The 20,173-nt window shown below is 39.4% G+C and overlaps 1 protein-coding gene across 3 annotated transcripts in view; it reads left to right on the top strand.

Moving 5' to 3' along the window:
* The window catches only part of GSK3B (glycogen synthase kinase 3 beta), a 296,701-nt gene that overhangs the window by 73,369 nt on the left and 203,159 nt on the right, over positions 1-20,173 (top strand). For all 3 annotated transcript variants that reach the window (XM_023551754.2, XM_003412978.4, XM_003412977.4), the window contains exon 2: positions 18,507-18,700. In XM_023551754.2, coding sequence (XP_023407522.1) covers positions 18,507-18,700 — 194 coding nt within the window. The remainder of the gene's footprint in view (positions 1-18,506; positions 18,701-20,173) is intronic.

Below are 20,173 nucleotides of genomic sequence, written 5' to 3'. Positions count from 1 at the left end.
TTTGGTTAGCGCTGAGTGTTAGCCACTGCACTACCAGGGCTCCTTTAATTGCCGTGGAATAATACAAGTTTAAAGGAGTGGGGAGAAAGTATAATGTGAATGACTTCTGATGTGGGACAGAGAAGACATAGATAAAGTGTGCTGGGTTAGAGTTCTCTGTGTTGGTCAGAAAGTGGTGCTGAATAGCTTTGGAAACTGTTTAGAACTGGAAAGAGGAGCAATGTACTTTCAGTATTTATATTGGTGTTTAAATTAGTATTTCAGAGTTGGTTTTTCCAGACTTGGGACAGCAACCACCACTCACAATATTTAAATAATTTTATATACATTTGGGGTATTTTTTTCTTTAATAAATTTCATTATTATTATCAAGCTAATATACCGTTATCCTTGAACTTATAAAAAGTAAAATGTTGTAGGTTAGCCATATCAAACGGGATTTTAAAACCACTGTGTGACGTGGAAGAATTTAGTCTTTTTTATATTCATTATTTATTGATTAGAAAAATCATGCTTCCCTGTGTTTTCGGTCTTCAACGTGTTTCTTATTTAGAATAAACTAGTTCAAAAAAATAGATAAGAAGCAGGAAATGTTCTTTCTGTGCCTGCAAAAGTCGCAGCGGCAGTTAAGCATTGGATTGTTAGTTTGTATTCTGTTACATCTGTTCAAGTGCTTTAAATGTTGGAATCGATGTACTGATTTGGTTTTCCTCAGGGGAGCTCCATCCAGCAAGCCCTTTACTCATCTCAGGTGATTTGTCTCTCAGGTAGCCATATCAGGCAAAATGAAACAATTTTAAATTAAAAGGGATTTTTGCAGTTTCTATTAAAAGGTACAAAGACTATTATTTAAATATGTTGTTAGATTGGGCTGAGTTACTTTTATGAATTTATTTTGGAGTGTAAATGGCTCTATTTACTTCCATTTTTATAGGCATCGGAAAGTGTACTAACCTGGGGAGTAGATGACTGGGTTGAAATTTTGAATGTTCCTGTATAACTTTGAGCAATTTGACTTGCCTTTTGAGCTTCACTTCCCTCCTCCCGGATTGAGTATTATTTCTACCTCCCTGATAGGATGATTGCCTGGATGATTTGAGATAATGTATATAAATGTGTTTTGTAAACTGTAACGTGCACCCACAAAAGTTGTTTGTGATGATGTGTATTGATCAGGGTTGGTCCTAGGGAAAATTGTCAAATAGGTGATTTTGTCTTTGAGTTCTCGTTACAGTGTCTGAGTGACTTAACCCTTTTGAGAGGTGATTACAGGATTCTGTGCCATCTTGGAGGATGAATTAGAGTGACTTTCAGACTTCAGGTATTTTCCAAAATATAGTGGAAGCTTGTAGGAATTTGATCATTTATGAATGAAGAAGTATTTTACAGCCTTCTATGTGCATCGGTGTCAAACGGGGTAACAGCAGTGCCCGTGCAGTACCTGCGACTGCTCCCTTCATGGGTCAGATACTGTTGGTAAACGGCTGCTGGTGAAGCATGTTTGATCCTCCTGGAGTAAGCAGTAGTCTTCTGGGGGAGACAGATCTTCCCTGTCCCTTGACTCTCCCCAGCACCGAAGTTTAGCAGCAATTTTTAGTTTAATAACCTCTACTTTAAAATGTACGTGCATTTTCATGCTGCGATATGGGAAAAGTAATTTGAATCTAGGAATGAGGATAACTTTGGTGCAAACTTCAGAGGGAAGCAGGATTGAGTGAGCTGTTACCTTGGGAGGTTTTGAGTTGGCATATGACAATATGGTAGCCTCTCTCCTTAGAAATTTAAGTGTGCTGTCCACTGCCACTCCCCCACAAACCCTAAATTGCATATTGTATAAATCTAGTGGATAGCCGTGTTTAAGACTTAAGAGTCTAGTGTAAATTCCTAAAAGCCAAAGCTTTTTATACACATGCTGCAAGCCTGTTAGACTTTCATGGGAAAATAAACCTGTTTCTAAAATACCTTTTGAAATTATTTCAAGTGAACTCTTTTTTCGTTTTAAGTTTGGTTTGATCTTATTCCAGTTCAGTGGAATTAGAAAAAAGGAAAATATGCTTGATTCTAGCTCACTATTCATGAGTAAAGTAATACGCAAGTTCAGAGTGTTGAAAATTAGCATGGTTCATTCTGACTTTTGGTTTAAAGTAAAATTTGGATTTGAAGAGGTGATCAAAAAAAATGAGTCATTTAAAATTAGTTCAGAAAGAGTTTGAATATTGTACAGTAAAAATTCGAGTAGTTACTAGAGAACAGAAACTCTTGTAAAATATTTGAAATTTTCAGTTTTGCTGAAAACTGAAGGATGATTTTAGGACCTGAGCACCTGTGTGTTATCTTTATGCTGTTGTTGGTTGCCTTTAGCAGTTGAAGTTGGCTTCGACTCATGGTGATCCCGTGTACAACAGAATGAAACATTGCCTGGCCCTGTGTCGTCTTCACAGTCATTGGTATGCTTGAGTTCATTGTTGGGCCACTGTGTATTTTGAGTGTCTTCCAACCTAGAGGGTCATTTCCAAGCACTATATCAGACAATACTCTGTTGTGATTCATAGTTTTTGGAAGTTGATCACCAGGCATGTCTTCCTGGTGTATTATAGTTCGGAAGCTCTGTTGAAACCCTGTCCACCATGAGTGACCTTGAAGGTCTTTGAAATACCAGTGACATGGCTTCCTGCATCATAGCAAGAGGCAAGCTACCACAGTATGAGAAACTGGTAGATGGGTGGTGGGCTATCTTTATGGGATGGCTTTAAGCAAAGTAATGTAATAGTGTAAATGGAGAGGTCTGAATCCTTTGGGTGCTCTTTATTGAAAAGGTTACATTAGGCAAATTATCAAACCTTGTCCAACGCTTTAGGATTTCCCGTTCGTTGTGTCACAGGCTGTTCTTTCTCAAGGCGTAGTAGCTGGATCTGTGTAAGAATCATTTGGAGATGGTTATTAAAAATGCAGTTTTCTAGGCCCAACAGCAGACGTACTGAGTCCTTCTCGGCGGCGGGGGGAGTTGTTCTAGAATCTTAGATTAATAAACTTCCCCAGTTGATTCTCATGCCTGCTGTGAGTGGTGCTTGCAAACTGTGAAAAAAATACTCAAATGTAAGGAATATACTTGCATATACATTGTCATAAATGGAACTTCAGACCTCAGAGACGTTGACTCCATGTGTACAGTAAATCTTTCATTCTGCTTTCCTGTTTGTAGAGGCCTTTTCATGTGTGTGTCACCAGGGGTTTGTGTCTGACCTATGGCAAGCGCAGGAAGAAGCAAAAGCACCACTCACATTTATAACAGGCAGTCAGTTCCCAAACCCTAACAGTTCTTCTGCTTGAATGGTTCTTATGTAAATTCAGCAGCAAACATTTGCTGAGCTGCCTGCTTTGTGCTGAATCCTGTGCTCATCAGCACCAGGGAAATGTAAAGGATTCAGGTAATGTCTGGCTTTCCTGAGAATTCTTCTACAAGTGAGGAGGTCAGATTCTTAAGGCTTGTAGAACATTGTGATAAGCAATGTAGTATATCGTGGTAAAAGAGTATAGCCGAGAAGCTGTAACTTACTGAGTGCTTACTATGTGGCACGCACTTAAAAAAGGTATTCAGGTTTAACCGTCACAGCAGACCTCTAAAGGAGCAGCTATTTCTATTTTATAGATATTTGCTGGTAGAGTGGGAGCCTTGACGGTGGCAGTGGTTAAGCACTTGATTGCTAACTGGAAGGTCTGTGGTTCGAACCCACCAATTGCCCTGTGGGAGAAAGATGTGGCAATTGGCTTCTGTAAAAACGTACAGCCTTGGAAACCCTATGGGCACTTCTCCTCTGTCCCGTAGGGTCGTAGGGTCTCTGTGAGTCAGAACTGCCTCAAAGGCAATGGTTTTTTTCTTTCTTTTTAAAGTGGTAGAATATGTGATTCAAACCTTGGTGTAATTTCACATCCTGTATTCTTTCCGTTGTACCATTATGCCTCTAACGATAAAAACTTGACTGATTTATTTTTTTAAAGGGAATTTTATAGTTCTTCAAAACTGATGCTTATTCACCCCACTGGCATGTTATTTTCATGTGGTTGAAAACGTGGTGGTGTTGGGCTGACAAGGACTTTGGAGTCTTTTCTGTCTTCTCCAGCTTCTACCACCTTGTATTTTCCTTTCCAGTTCTAGAAGTGTAATACCCAGACAAACATCTCCAAAAAAGATCGCCTGTGCGACTTGTCCATTTTTTTTTCCTCTTCTTTTGTGTACTCTTTTTGCCCCCAGAGAAGATTTAGTAATTCTGTTTGTTTTTCCCAGTCCCTTAGATGGTATTAGGTAGAGATGAATGGGGTCTGAGGGAAGAGGCTCTGTTAGAACAATTTTCATCCATCGAGGTTACATAGAAATTTCTCTGAAAATTTTTTGATGCCGTAGAGCTGGTTCGACTGATGCAGCTGCGTGGGTGCCCTTCCCTCTGTTCCTGCACACGTGCACTTGGCCCAGGGCACACGAGCCGGCGGTCGAACCGTCTTGCTAGAGCTTCCTCACACTTGGTCCAGGGCACGCGAGCCGGCGGTCGAACCCTCTTGATAGAGCTTCCTCGTCATAGGACAGTGCTCCTATTTCATAGCAAGAGTAAGCTCATTTTAGAATTGGTCAAACTCTGATTCTTCGGCCATCCGCTCCTTACTTTTCATTTCCTTTTCTAATTAACTTTTCCATTGTTTTCATATTTCTAAGCAGCATCGTTTATTTTGGCAGAATGTCTTGCGTTAATGGAAGTTACCTTAGCCAGTTGGCTTAGGATAAAGAGTTGGTCGAGATTTGATTAAAAACCTGAAAATTGACAGTGGCCAGTGTTTCCCCTTCTGATGATCTTTTTTTTTTCTTTCAGCTTTTTTTTTTTTTATTGTGCCTTAAGTGAATGTTTACAGCTCAAGTTAGTTTCTCATACAAAAATTTATATGCACATTGTTATGTGACCCTAGCTGCTCTCCCTATAACGTGGACAGCACACTCCTCCTTTCCACCCCAGGTTTCCTGTACATATTCAGCCAGCTCCCATCCCTTTCTGCCTTCTCATCTCTCCTCCGGACAGGAGCTGCCCATTTAGTCTCATGTATCTACATGAGCTAAGAAGCACTCTCTTCTCGAGTATCATTTTATGTCTTATAGTGCAGTCTAATCTTTGTCTGAAGAGTTGCTTTCGGGTATGGTTTTAGTTCCGCGTTAACAAAGAGTCCGGGAGCCATGTCTTCCGGGGTTCCTCCAGTCTCAGTCAGACCATGAAGTCTGGTCTTTTTACTAGAAATTTGAGTTCTGCACCTCACTTTTCTCCTGCTCGGTCAGGGCCTCTCTGTTGTGTTCCCTGTCAGGGCCGTCATTGGTGGTAGCTGGGCACCATCTAGTTCTTCTGGTCTCAGGCTGATGGAGCTCTGGTTTATGTGGCCCCTTCTGTCTCTTGGGCTAATATTTTCCCTGTGTCTTTGGTGTTCTTCGTTCTCCTTTGCTCCACATGGGTTGGGACCAACTGATGCATTTTAGATGGCCGCTTGCTAGTTTTTAAGACCCCAGATGGCACTCACCAAAGTGGGTTGCAGAACATTTTCTTAATAAACTTTGATATGCCATGACCTAGATGTCCCCTAAAACTATGGTTCCCAGACCCTCACCCCTATTACTCTGTCCCTTGAAGTGTTTGGTTGTATTCCAGAAACTTCTTTGCTTTTGGTTTGGTCCAGTTGTGCTGACTTCCCCTATATTGTGTGTTGTCCTTCCCTTCACCTAAGATAATTCTTGTCTACTATCTGGTTAGTGAGTACCCCTCTCCCTCCCTCCCCACCCTCGTAAGCATCAAAGAATGTTTTCTTCTGTGTTTAAAACCTTTTCTTGAGTTCTTACAATAGTGGTCTCATAAAATATTTGTCCTTTTATGACTAATTTCGCTCAGCATAATGCCTTCCAGACTCATCTGTGTTATGAGATGTTTCTCAGATCGTTGTTCTTTATCGTTGTGTAGTATTCCATTGTGTGAATATACCATAATTTGTTTATCCATTCATCCATTGTTGACACCTAGGTTGTTTCCATCTTTTTGCTATTGTGAACATTGCTGCAGTGAACATGGATGTGCATATATCTATTCGTGTGACGACTCTTCTTTCTCTAGGGTATGTTCCAAGGAGTGGGATTGCTGAATCATATGGTATTTCTATTTCTAGCTTTTTGCCAAATGGATTTCCAAGGTGGTTGTACCATTTTACATTCCCACGAGCATTACAGTCTCTCCACAACCTCACCAACATTTATCGTTTTGTGTTTTTTGGATTAATGCTAGCCTTGTTGGGATGAGATGGTATCTCATTGTAGTTTTGATTTGCATTTCTCTAATGGCGAATGGTTGCGAGCATTTCCTCATGCATCTGTTAGCTGCCCGAATGTCTGCTTTGGTGAAGTGCCTGTTCATATCCTTTGCCCATTTTTTATTGGGTTATTTTATTTGTCTTTTCGTTCTCGAGGTTTTACAGTATCTTATAGATTTTAGAGATTAGACCCTGATCGGATATGTCATAGCAAAATTTTTTTCCCCAGTCTGTTGGTTTTCATTTCACTCTTTCGGTGAACTCTTGATGAGTATAAGTGTTTGATTTTTAGGAGCTCCCAGTTATCTAGTTTCTCTTCTGTGTTTGTGCATTGTTAGTAATGTTTTGTATTCTGTTTATGCCATGTATTAGGGCTCCTAGCATTGTCCCTACCATTTCTTCCATGATCTTTATCATTTTAGATTTAATATTTAGGCCCTTGATACATTTTGAGTTAGTTTTTTGTGCATGATGTGAGGTTTTTTTTTTTTGTAGATGGGTATCCAGTTATGCCAGCATCATTTGTTAAAGAGACTGTCTTTTCCCCGTTTAGTGGACTTTGGGCCTTTGTCCAGTATCATTTGCTCATAGGTGGCTGAGTTTATGTCTGGATTCTCAATTCTGTTCCATTGGTCTATGTATCTGTTGTTGTACCAGTGCCAGGCTGTTTTGACTACTGTGGTGGTATAATAGGTTCCAAAATCAAGTAGTGCGAGGCCTCCCACTTTGTTGTTCTTCTTCAGTAATGGTTTACTTCTCTGGGGCCTCTACCTTTTTCATATGAAGTTGTTGATTTGTTTTTCCATCTCATTAAAAAATGCCATTGGAATTTGGATTGGGATTGCATTGTATCTGTAGATTGCTTTGGGTGAGATCGACATTTTCACAATATCAAGTCTTCCTATCCATGAGCAAGGTATGTTTTCCCACTTATGTAGGTCCCCTTTCCTTTCTTGCAGTAGTGTCTGGTAGCTTTCTTTGTATAGGTCTTTTACATCCCTGGTTAGGTTTATTTCTAAGTGTTTTATCTTCTTGGGGGCTGTTGTAAATGGTATTGATTTGGTGATCTCCTCTTCGAAGTTCTCTTTGTTGGTGTAGAAGAATCCAACTGATTTTTGTATGTTTATCTCCTGTGCTAAAATCTTCTGTTAGTTCCAGTAGTTTTCTTGTGGATTCTTTGGGGTTTTCTGTGTATAAGATCATGTCATCTGCAAATAGAGATACTTTTACTTCTTCCTTACCAATTTGGGTGCCTTTTATTTCTTTTTCTAGTCTAATTGCCCTTCTGACGATCTTAATTATGCTTGAAAATAAGGTGCTTTTTTTTTTTGAGTAATTTATGTAATTGTTTTTTTCAGTAGAGTGTTTACCTTTTTGCTATTAAAAGTCCTTAAAACATAGCTGATTGTTATTTCTCTTTGTGATAAGTGGTGCTGTTTTTCCTACAGATATTATTGTTAAGTGGAATACGTGCTGAAAATGCTTTGTATCTCAATGTAGTCCTGGATGACTGTGCTAGTTTCTCTTGGGCTTTTGTTGCAGACTTGTAACTTTCTGTTATTTCTACATGGAAACATTATTCTTGAGCTACAGGAGGATTTTATAGAGGCAGTCGTTACTGACTCAGTTCCCCACGGCGAGGTTACTGGAATATTTCTTGAATTATAGGGTGACTTTGCTTGATTTGCATTAGTGAAAAAGCCAAACCAGTTGCGATCAGGTCGATTCTGGCTCACACCGACACTGTGTGTTGCAGAGTAGAACTGCATGGCATAGTGTTTTCAAGGACCTGACCTTTCAGAAAATTGGCAGGCCTTTCTTTTGAGGCATCTCTGGGTGGGTTTGAACCACTGACCTTTCAGTTAGCAGTCAGGCGCTTAACTGTGCCGCAAAGGGATTCCCATTGTGTATGCCCCATTAACATTCTCTAAAAGCCTCTCAGTGGAAGTGTCTCAGTTACTGTTTTTTCCCAGCTCTGAACCTTAAGAACTGGACTCCTCAGGAAAAGAAACATCATCCAGAACATGGAAAAGGAAGTAATACTCTGTGATTCTATGAAGCCAGCATGACTCTGATACCCAAACCAGGCAAAGATACCACTAAAAAAGAGAATTACAGACCAGTATCTCTCATGAGTATAAGTGCAAATATTCTCAACAAAATTCTAACCAATAGAATTAAACAGCATATTTAAGAAAAAACAAACCAAAAAAAAAAAAAAAACACATCATGACCAAGAGGTGTGCAAGGATGATGTAACATTAGAAAGTCATTCACCATAACCCACCACATAAATAAAGAACAAGAATCACATGATCATCTCAGTTGATGTAGAAAAGACATTTGGTAAAGTTCAACACCCATTTTTGATTTTAAAAAACTCTCAGCAAATTAGGACTAGAAGGGAAAATCCTCAACATAATTAAGGGTATCTACACAAAACCAACAGTGAACATTATTCTCAGTGGAGAGAGACTGAAAACATTCTCCTTGAGAACGCCACTCTTAATATTGTACTGGAAGTCCTAGCTAGAGCAGTATGGCAAGAAAGGGAAATAAAGGGCATGCAAATTGTTAAGGAAGAAATAAAACTATCGCATTCGCAGATGATATGATCATTTACATAGAAAATGCCAGAAACTCTGCAAGAACACTACTGGAACTAAGAGAAGAGTTCTAGTGAAGTGGCAGGCTACAAGATCAGCATTCAAAAATCCATTGAATTCTTCTGTGCCGACAAAAAACTCCAAAGAGGAAGTCAGGAAAACAATATCATTTATGATAGCCCTCAAAAAGATAAAATACTTAGGAATAAATCTAACTAGAGACTTAAAAGACTTATACAGAGAAAACTATAAAATACGACTGCAAGAAACCAAAATAGACCTACAGAAATGGACAAACATATAATTCTCATGGATGGGAAGACTTGATATTGTGAAAATGTCAGTACTATCCAAAGTGATCTACAGATAAGATACAGTCTTGATCCAGATCCCAGAAATGTTCTTCAATGAGATGGAAAAAGTAATCACCGACTTTATATGGAAAGGAAAGAGACCCTAGATAAGCAGAGTATTTTTGAAGAAGAAGAATAAAGTAGGCAGCCTCGCACGTCCTGATCTCAGAACCTACTACATAGCCATGGTAGTCAAAACAGCCTGGTACTGGTACAACAACAGACACGTAGATCAATCGAACAGAATTGAGAACACAGAATTAAATCCGTCCACCTATAGATACCTGATATTTGCCAAAAGGTTGAAGTTCATTAAATGGGGAAGAGAAAGCATCTTTAACAAATGGTGGTGGCAGAATTGGATATCCTCATACCATATACAAAAACTAACTCAAAAGGGATCAAAGACCTAAATGTAAAACCTAAAACTATAAAGATGATGGAAGAAAAAATATGGAGAATGCCAGGGTCCCTAATACATGGCGTAAATAGAATACCAGACATAACTAAAAGTGTACAAATAGCCAAAGATAAAGTAGATAACTGAGATCTCGTAAAAATTATACACTTGTGCTCTTCAAAAGACTTCACCAAAAGAGTAAAAAGAGAACTTACAGATTGGGAAATAATTTTTGGCTATAACATATCCAGTAAGGGCCTAATCTCTAAAATTTATAGAAAACATCAACACTTTAGCAACAAAAAAGACAACCCAATTAAAAAATTGGCAAAAAAAAAAAAAAAAACATGAAAAGACACTTGACGAAAGAAAATGTTCAGGCGACCAACAGCTCATGATGAAATACTTGGGATCGTTAGCCATAGTCATTAACAAACCAAACCTGTTGCCGTCAAGTGGATTTTGAGTCATAGCGACCCTATAGAGAGATGCAAATCAAAATTACAATGAAGGTAACCATCTCACCCTGGCAATAATGGCACTGATAAAAAAAGTAGAAAAAAAAAGGAACAAATGTTGATGAGGTTGTGAGAAGATTGGAACTCTTAAACGTTGCTGGTGGGAATGTAAAATGGTACAACCACAGTGGAAAATGGTATGGTGCTTCCTAAAAATCCAGAAATAGAAATACCATATGATCCAGCAATCCCACTTCTAGGTATATATCCTAGAGAAATAAGAGCCATCACACGAATAGACATATGCACACCCACGTTCATTGCAGCAGTATTCACAATAGTAAAAAGATGGAAACAACCTAAGTGTCATCAGCAGGTGAATAGATAAAATGTGGTACATACTCAATGGCATACTACACAGCCATAAAGAGTAATGATGAATCTGTGAAACATCTCACAGCATGGTTGAATCTGGAGGACAGTATGGTGAGTGAAATAATTCACAAATATTGTATGGCACCAGTACTATAGTCAACAAAAGGTTTTCACACAGAAAAACATTTTTTGATGATTATCAGAGATGGAAGTGGGAGGGAGAGAAAAATCACTAACTGCTGAAGAGTAGACACATACTAAGTCTGGTGAAGGGAAAAGCAGTATACAGTATAGGGGGAGCGAATGCAACATGACCAAGGCAAAGGAAGAAACTGAGAGGCCCACAAGATTGAAAAGTACACGACGGTAAATACTATAACATCCGCAATCCTGCAACAACAGTAACAACAAACACTAATTTATGAGTGGATACGTAGGTAGATATGTATGCTGAGTAGATACGGGAGGGTGTATGGGGGTACACCCAAGTGCATATATAGGTTTGGCTGTGGACATTTCTGTATGCATATTTGTATGTCCAATATGTATATTCATATATATAATAGAGCACACAGGGGGCACAGTCATGGAAACATAGTAGACATAACCAAGCACCTAGAGAGACTGAGTTACTGGGCTTGAAGGTTAAGGACTGTAGTCTTAGGGAACATCTAAGTCAATTGGCATATAATGGTTCATAAAGGCAGTGTTCTGCATCCTACTTTGGTGAGTAGTGTCTGAGGTCTTAAAAGTTTGTGAGCAGCCACCTAAGATACAACTATTCATCTCTTTCTGTCCAGAGCAAAGGAGAGTGAAGAAAACCAAAGGCTCAAGGAAACGATTACTGTAAAGGACTAATGGACCATGGGAATCACAACCCCACTAGCCTGAGACCAAAGGAACTAGATGGTACCCAGCTACCACTACTGACTGCTCTGGGCAGGATCACAAATAGAAGGTCCAGGTTAGAGTGGAAAAAAAAAGTAGAACAAAATTCAGATTCATAGACCGGATTTACTGCTCCGAGAGAGACTAGAGGAACCCCCAAGAGTATGGCCCTTAGATACCCTTCTAACTTGGAACGAAAGCCATTCCCTGAGATCACCTTGCAGCCAAATTATACGCAAGCCTATAAGATAAACGATAACACTTGTGAGGAAAGTGCTCCTTACAACAGTCATCAATATGACACCAGAAGGGCAACATCTGCCCAAAAGCAAAGTTGAAAAGGTAGTAAGGGGCAGGAAAACCGGAGGAATGCAAACGGGGAACCCAGGCTGGTAACATAGAGAGTACTGACACCTTACAGGGATTGCAGCCAATGTCTCAGAACAATTTGTGTATAAACTGTGGAGTGGGAAACTAATTTGCTTTGTAAATCTTCACCTAAAGTACAATTAAAAAGAAGAAACATCAAGTTACATAGCTAAAGTATGTTGACCTTTGACATTTGTCATTCATATAAGTTAGAATGTCAGTGTTAGACACCCCAAAACACTCAAACATGCGTGAAGTGACCTTTAGGTTTTGGGATGTTCACTCCACACTTTGGATGTGGATCGTGCCATATTGTTGCATTTGTTCATCTCAGGATTGATTGGAGGTGAGTAGTGACTTCAGAAAAGTTCAAAAGTGTGACTACAAGGTGTTGCTCACAGGTACCAACCTGTTTGTGAGATTGAAAGCTGGGCTGCATGGATCATTTTGGGAGATGCCTAAACTTGCTAAGGCTTTTGTAAAAATAGTATTCTCTATTTAACAGCCTTCCGTAGAAAGTGGTTGTTCTATGGTACATCATCTTTTCATTGCTCTGTGAAGCATCTGTTGTCGTTTATGTGCTAAAGATTGACCTATTTGTGGTAAAGGGTAGGGAATTTATTTCTATGTTATAACTGTAGCAGGAAATTCATACTTCTTGAATGGATTCTGATTACAGCAGAGGGTCCCAGAAGTCATCTGGCCAGAGGGGGCGTGGAGACGAGCTGCTCCCACTGCTCTGCTCTTGTTTGCTCTGCTCTGCACCTGAGAGACGGGTGCTTTTTGAAGATCAGTGTTGTTGTAATGGCTGGTGTTGTATAGTTAGTATGAGACTCACTGCACTGTACCATGTAGTCTGAGAAGTTTAGCATTGGGCAAAGTGGTAACATTTTTTTTAGGAGGCAGATTTGTTATATATTTCTAGCTTTTCGTGAGGATTTTGGTCTCTTGGAAGCAGTACTTAATATGCTGCTCTATTGCTACAGCCCAAAGTTACGCAATTTGTAGTAGCAAATGTTAAATTGTTCAGATGTCACAGACTAAATTATTTTAAATTTTTGTTTTTCTTAGGGTTTTGCTTTGGGATAATTTCAAAACCTGTTATTGCCAAAGTATATTTGGAAATAGCTTTTTGCTATTAGTAAGTGAATAGTTGAGGCCTAAAAACGGTAAAAAGATTGTTCATTTGTTCTCTTATTTCCTGTTATCCCGAAGCTGATCTCTTCATATTGTCAGAAACGTTATCTGCTTTGTGGAGGGTAAATAGCATAGGAAGTTAGTCTTTAGCAGTAGTAGCAAAGTTGTAAAATACAGTAGAGGCAGCATGAAGCAAGGAATAGAGTTCTGCCACTTAAAGCTTTAGCCTTCCTTTCCTGTACCTTTGCAGAGTGGAAATAATAATAGACTCCTCCATTAATTGCAAGTATTAGATTAGGGGAAGCAGTGAATGGGGAAGTACTTTGTAAACTGGACTTTTATACGGCTGTTATTTTATTGCTAAGTCAGGGGGTAGCAGTGCCGAATGACGACGTGCTTTTCCTTGGCGTACTAGCTGCTAAGTGCCCTGTAGCACTCTTGATGCCAAGTCATTCCTGGTATTATCCTGCCATTCTTTAGAGCTCTGCTTTTTCAGCTCTCCGATGGAGAGCAGTCTGAAGAGTTTAGATTTCTGAATAAAAGGATTCTTGAGGCTGAAAGCCTGAGAGCTGTTGTTCCTAGTATGTCTGCAAGTTTCATGTTAGTAAGGAATCTAGCCCCTTATAGTTCTAAGCAGTTGCTCTTACTACTAGAGAGAGAATGGAGCAAATCCTTTAATTTCTACTAAGATATTAAGTCTTTTTTTTCTAAATGTACAAGGGGATAAAAGGATGTCCTTGTCTACATCCAATCTCAGTTTAAAATTTAGAGGCCTCCAGAGTGTCTTTCATAGGTATAGCATGTTTATCTATCTACTCTGCTTTTAATGTTTTAACGGAATTACCTCATTTGTGCTTTTTTTCCAGTTCGCGAACTATGAGGCTGAGATCCTTTTTCCCAGGTTTAGTAGTTGGGGGAGGATATGGAAATTTCAGGATTGTAGTGGATATCTTTCATAGCTGGCTTTCGAATCCCTGAAATCATTTTTCTTGAAGTGTGAATTTTTGTGTTTTTTTGAGAAGTGCAATCTGAGGAGACAAGTAGGGAAAGTCATTAGAAATGGTTATATTGCTTTAATTCTCTTATTGGAACAATTACAAAGCCATCTCTCCTGTTCCCTTCATTGAAATTTGACCATATAATAGAAAGCATAATTTTTGGTTGTACCCTAGACAGTTTGTTTCTAATTGACATTGTGGAGTAGAGCAGCCATTCTTAAAATCTGTTTATTTACCCCAATTTAAAAATAACAGTGGTTTTCTTTGTGACTTAGACTTGTGAGATTTTACGGGCACATTGTTCAATGGAATTATTAGTTCAGAGTTTTTTAAATCATTTTTTTTTTGTGATATGGTTTGACTTGAATGGTCTAGGGAAGAGGCAAACTGTTTGAAATCAGTTCTGCTCTTTATTTTCTTTTAGACAACCTTGGATTTTAATCTTTCTGGGTCTAACCTTTTTGGGTCTCTTCCTTTAGAATTTAAGTTTCAAAGACTGTAATTCTGTCTTCAAGAGCCCTAAGACACAGGTAGAGATAGGTTTATTTTACAAATGAAGAAGATAACTTATGGTAGGATTTATTAAAACAACAACAGCAAAAAAACACATTGCCTTTGAGTTGATTCCAACTCTTACGGACCCTGTAGGACAGAGTAGAACTGCCCCATGGGGTTTCCATGGAACAGCTGGTAAAGTCAAACTGCTGACCTTTTGGTTACCAGCTGAGCTCTTAACCACTGAGCTACCTGGGATCCAGGGTTTATAGTCAGCCTAAAAAGGTGTAGTTAAGATTAACATGGGCTCATCCTGAGACCAGAAGAACTAGATGGTGCCCGGCCACAACCGATGACTGCCGTGACAGGGAGGACAACAGAGAACCCCTGAGGGAGCAGGAAATCAGTGGGATGCAGACCCCAAATTCTCATAAAAAGACCAGACTTAATGGTCTGACTGAGACTAGAGGAATCCCGGCGGTCATGGTCCCCAAACCTTCTGCTGGCCCAGGACAGGAACCATTCCCGAAGACAACTCATCAGACGTGGAAGGGACTGGGCAATGGGTTGGAGAGAGATGCTGATGAGGACAGAGCTACTTGTATCAGGTGGACACTTGAGACTGTGTTGGTGTCTCCTGTCTGGAGGGGAGATGGGAAGGTAGAGAGGGTTAGGAACTGGCAAAATTGTCACGAAAGGAGAGACTGGAAGGAGGGAGAGGGCTGACTCATTAGGGGGAGAGTAAGTGGAAGTATGGAGTAAGGCGTATGTAAGCTTATATGTGACAGACTGACTTGATTTGTAAACTTTCACTGAAAGCACAATAAAAATTACTAAAAAAAAAAAAAAAAGATTAACAAGGGCAAAACTGAAAGTAAAAAGGATAGTTTTTGGGGGGTAAATCACAATAATTTAGAGCTCAGATTAGATTAATATAGATTTTTAGCAAATATATTTAAGGTTTATTTTTACTGGCAGGTGAAATGTGAAGGCGGCATTTGAAAGTATTGAAAACTGCTGTACATGCAATTGGCTTGTCCTGGGGTGTGTGTGTAATACTGTTGTAAATAAAAATGATGGTGTTAACACCACTGCCAAAAGAAAGAACAAATCAGTCTTAGAAGAAACACAACCAGATCGTTCCTTAGAAGTGAAGATGGCGAGACTTAGACTCATTTATTTTGGACACATCATCAGGAATGACTGCTCACTAGAAAAGAACATCATGTTTGATAAAGCAGAGAGCTAACCAAGACGAGGGAAACCCTCAGTGAGATGGATCGTCACAATAGCTACAACAGTGGAGTCAGACATAACGAGGATCATGAAGATGAAGATGGCACAGGACTGGGCAGTGCTTTGTTCTGTTATGCATAAGGTAGCCATGAGTTGGAGTCAACTTGAGGGCAACTAACAACAGCAACAAGATTTGAGTTATTTCTACAAGTGGTGTTGGATTTGTGCTGATGAAATCGTATCTGTTTGTGTGTTTTACCTTGGAACTGAGGACATACATGTTCAAGACAGCTGGCACCATGATATAATATAATATAGGCTGGCTTTGGTGGTGCAGTGGTTAAAGCCCTCGGCTGCTAAGCGAGAGGTCGTTGGTTCGAACCCACCAGCTGCCCCATGGCAGTCCGTAAAGATTTACAGCCTTGGAAACCCTGTGGGGCAGTTTTACTCTGTCCGATATGGTCTCCTGGAAACCCTGACGGCGTAGTGATTAAGTGCTATGGCTGCTAAGCAAAAGGTCAACAGTTTTAATCTACTAGGCGCTCCTTGGAAACTCTATGGGACAGTTCTACTCTGTCCTCTAGGGTCTCTATGAGTCAGAATCGACTTGACGGCAGTGGGTTTGGTTTTTTTGGTTTTATATGGTCTGCTATGAGTCAGAATCAACTCAACGGCAATGAGTAGTTCATCTCGCAGTCTTATGTAGCAATCACTCATTGCTTTTGTATCCCTCAGGAAGGCTAGCAAGAGAGTTTTTTAAATCAGTTTCTCAGATACTGCCTGTTGGGTGTGGTCTATATTTATACTTCTTTGAAGTTAAATAAGTATAAATATTAGTTCATTCATTCTAGCAATTTACATTTGGTAGGGGAGATACATTCAAACTATTGGAAAATTAGATTGCTATATTTTTTATTTTTCTATGTGTGAGGTACAAATGAGTACTTCCTCGACTTGATGTCTAGAGTGAAATATATTATTCTGCCACCCTTTTCTTCATTAGGTTAGTACGAAATCAGCTAGTATTTTAAGAATAAAATTGACATAATAGGTGGGCAGCAGAGAAAAAAGTACAGTTCAGTCAGTGAGCTAAGGACTTCTTATACTGAGAATCATACAGTTTTAAATTTGTTAGGAAAGAGAAGCAGAGTCATCATTGCTGTTTCAAAATGATTGTAGTCTCTGGAAAATGTTCTCAGATCACTGAAAGAACCATTTAAAGCTCTTTAAAATCAGGTGCTAGGTGGTGTAGTACAGTTTAGAATAAGTTAAGACTTCAGAAAACAAGATGATTGTGGACTATGCGTAGCCAGCTTAGGAGGTGACTCTTGAGCTTGGATTGAAGAGAGTAAAATCTTTGAATTGTTACTGGGAGTGAGGGAAGGCAGAACAGGTAAGAAGTGGCCATGAATGAGCCGAGACCCTGGAGCCAGTAAGCTACTTGTGACTGAGGCTCAATTTAAAATGAATTTGATCTTTCTTTTAAGTTTTACATCTCTTACCCCCAAATTAATATTCTTTCTCTTGTTCCTTTTCCTCATTTGATCTTTTTCTGAGAGGTATTCCATTATTTTGTCAAAAAGAAATGATGTGGAGAAGCAAAAATTCAAACCCTTACCTTCCTAAGGGCAGAATGGTCTCAATAGAGTTGGCAGTTTAGACATTTTCAGTTGCATGTATTTTATTTACAAGTAAAATAAGGAGGCGTTCAGGAAAGAATTAGAGCCTTTAGAGTTGGACAGATAAGGATTCAAACTCGAGTGGGTTCACCATTCTCTGGGTGACCTTAGGAAAATTTAATGTGCTTCCTTTTAGCTTTAATACGGGAACAGTAGTACCTACTTCATTGTGTTGTTTTCATTAAATGAAGTCTTATGTATAAACTGCTAAGCATGATGATGGGTCAGTGTTAGGTGCCATCCGACTCATAGCGACCCCATGTACAACAAAACACTTCCGGTCCTGCACCATCCTCACAGTCGTTACGCTTAAGCCCATTGTTGTAGCCACTATCTCAGTTCATCTCATTGAGGCTTTTCCTCTTTTTCCCTGGCCCCTTTGCTTTACCAAGCATGATGTCCTTCTTCAGGGACAGATCCTTCCCGATAACATGTCCAAAGTATGTGAGACGCAGTTTTGCCATCCTGGCTTCTAAGGAGCATTCTGGTTGTACTTCTTCCAAGACGGAATTGTTTGTTCTTTTGGCAGTCCATGGTATATTCAATATGCTTCACCAGCACCACAGTCCAGAGGTATCAGTTCTACTTCTGCCTTCCTTACTCATTGTCCAGCTTTCACATGCATATAAGGCAGTTGACAACACCATGGCTTGGGTCAAGTGCACCTTAGTTTTCAAGGTTGACATCTTTGCTTTTCAACACTTTAAAGAGATCTTTTGCAGCCGATTTGCCCAATGCAGTCTGTCTTTTGATTTTTTGACTGCTGCTTCCGTGGCTGTTGATTGTGGATCTAAGTAAAATGAAATCCTTGACTTCAGTCTTTTCTCCATTTATCATGATGTTACTCATATGTCCAGTTGTGAGTATTTTTGTTTTCTTTATGTTGAGGTGTAATCCATACTGAAGGCTGTGGTCTTTCATCTCCATCAGTAGGGGCTTGAAGTCCTCTTCACTTTGAGCACAGGAGGTTTGTATCATCAGCATAACACAAGTTGTTAATGGGTCTGTAGCATGACTGCATTGATAGTAGTAAAAAAAAAAAATTTGTAATTGAAACAGTTACATGTGATGAACTAAGATGAGTATTTAAAAATAATTTAATAAAGAGTATAGTTCACTTTGTATATTAATTATTTACAGTTCTAATTTTTTGTTTGTTTTTTAATCCTTTACTTCCTTTAGGAGACAAGGATGGCAGTAAGGTGACCACAGTGGTGGCAACTCCTGGGCAGGGTCCAGACAGGCCGCAGGAAGTCAGCTATACAGACACTAAAGTGATTGGAAATGGGTCGTTTGGTGTGGTATATCAAGCCAAACTTTGTGATTCAGGAGAACTGGTTGCCATCAAGAAAGTATTGCAGGACAAAAGATTTAAGGTAAGACCTCCGTGATTTCATGTACTTTGTTGCTATCTTAATACAAGTAAGTGATTATCTTTCCAGTTGCTTCGTTTTGCTTTGCATTTCATTTGCTGTACAAATTTCTGTTAACTCAGCTACTATAGTGACTTTGTAAAAATGGCCAGTGTATTTTGTAAGATTTAGTAAAAACTGCAGTGCTATTTTGAAACCACTGCTTTTGCGATAGATATGTGTTGTGTGTAATACTGTGAAATGTAGATTAAAATTTCTTAATTTATACTTTAAAAAAGGGAACTCTTCCTTCCTTATGCCCCACTGGTGTAGGGGAACAGGAAAACACTGCTGGTAGCATGTATGTATTTGATACAAGGACTGTGCCTGCCTTTCCAGAGAAATTTCCTTTGAATTTGTGATGTAATACCTCTTTTTCCCTCCATAACTGTCGTGTTTCTTTGCTATCTTCTTTTATTTCCTTTCGTTCTGCCCCTAAAAACCAGCGGTTCACAAGGTTCAGTTCTTGTCACTTACATCGACCCCTTAGGAGGTTCTGTGCACGGAAGTTTAGATGTCACCTCTTTGGTGGTATAGGGGAGAGAGTCAGGAGACCTGGGCTGTCATCAGGCTTTGCCATTACCAAGCCGTGCAGTCTTGGACACAATCCAGGGCTTACTTTGGTTTTCTTATCTCTAAGGTCCCATCCATGTATTCCCTTCTCCGCTCCTCTCATCCTTCCATCATTTTGAGAGCCTCCCGTGTGCTGGGGACTGTGCTAAATGTAAAGGATATAAAAATTAATAAGAGATGATCACTGCCCTGAAATAGTACACAATCTCGTGTTCATCTCTAGCATTATAAAGTTATAATTTTTTTTTAATTCTAAGGTTTTGTCTCCATTTCTCACCTCTGTCCCAAGTACTAGTCTCATGTTGCCTAATGCCCACTGAATGTTCTGTTGTTTCCTCAAATTTTCCTGTTGGCTTGTAGACCTTTGGATTTGCCTTTTCTTTCTAATGGCTTTATCATTGACCCTGTCATTGAAGCTGTTCTTCTCTTTCATCCTTTATATTCAGTCATTAGCAAAAAATTGAAAAAGACTTTTTCTTCTCTTGGTACCTTGTTGACCTAGCCCTTTTCCATTCTTATCACTACTGTTTTTTTATAGTGAGTCCCTTGTCATTATTTGGCTTAACCACCAGTAGGCCTCTGCCTCTGGTCTTCTCCCTTCCCATCCCTTTTGAATACAAACACTAGAATAATCTTCCCAGAGTTCTGCTTGGTCACGTTGTCCCTCTTACACACAAATCTTCTATGGTTCTCATAGTTTAGAAAATAAAACCTGCCCAGTTCAGTTGTACATTCAGTAGCTTCTATAGCTTGGCCTTACTCCAAATTTTCAGCTTTCCAAACCTTTTATGTCACTATGTGTGAAATATGTTGTTCTTTATGGTCTTTTATTCTGCTTCCCTTCTAGCACCCTTGTTTTCCTGC

Source organism: Loxodonta africana, chromosome 1, assembly GCF_030014295.1.
Source record: "Loxodonta africana isolate mLoxAfr1 chromosome 1, mLoxAfr1.hap2, whole genome shotgun sequence".
Classification (NCBI taxonomy): Eukaryota; Metazoa; Chordata; class Mammalia; order Proboscidea; family Elephantidae; genus Loxodonta; species Loxodonta africana.
This window is presented reverse-complemented; position numbering and strand designations above follow the sequence as displayed.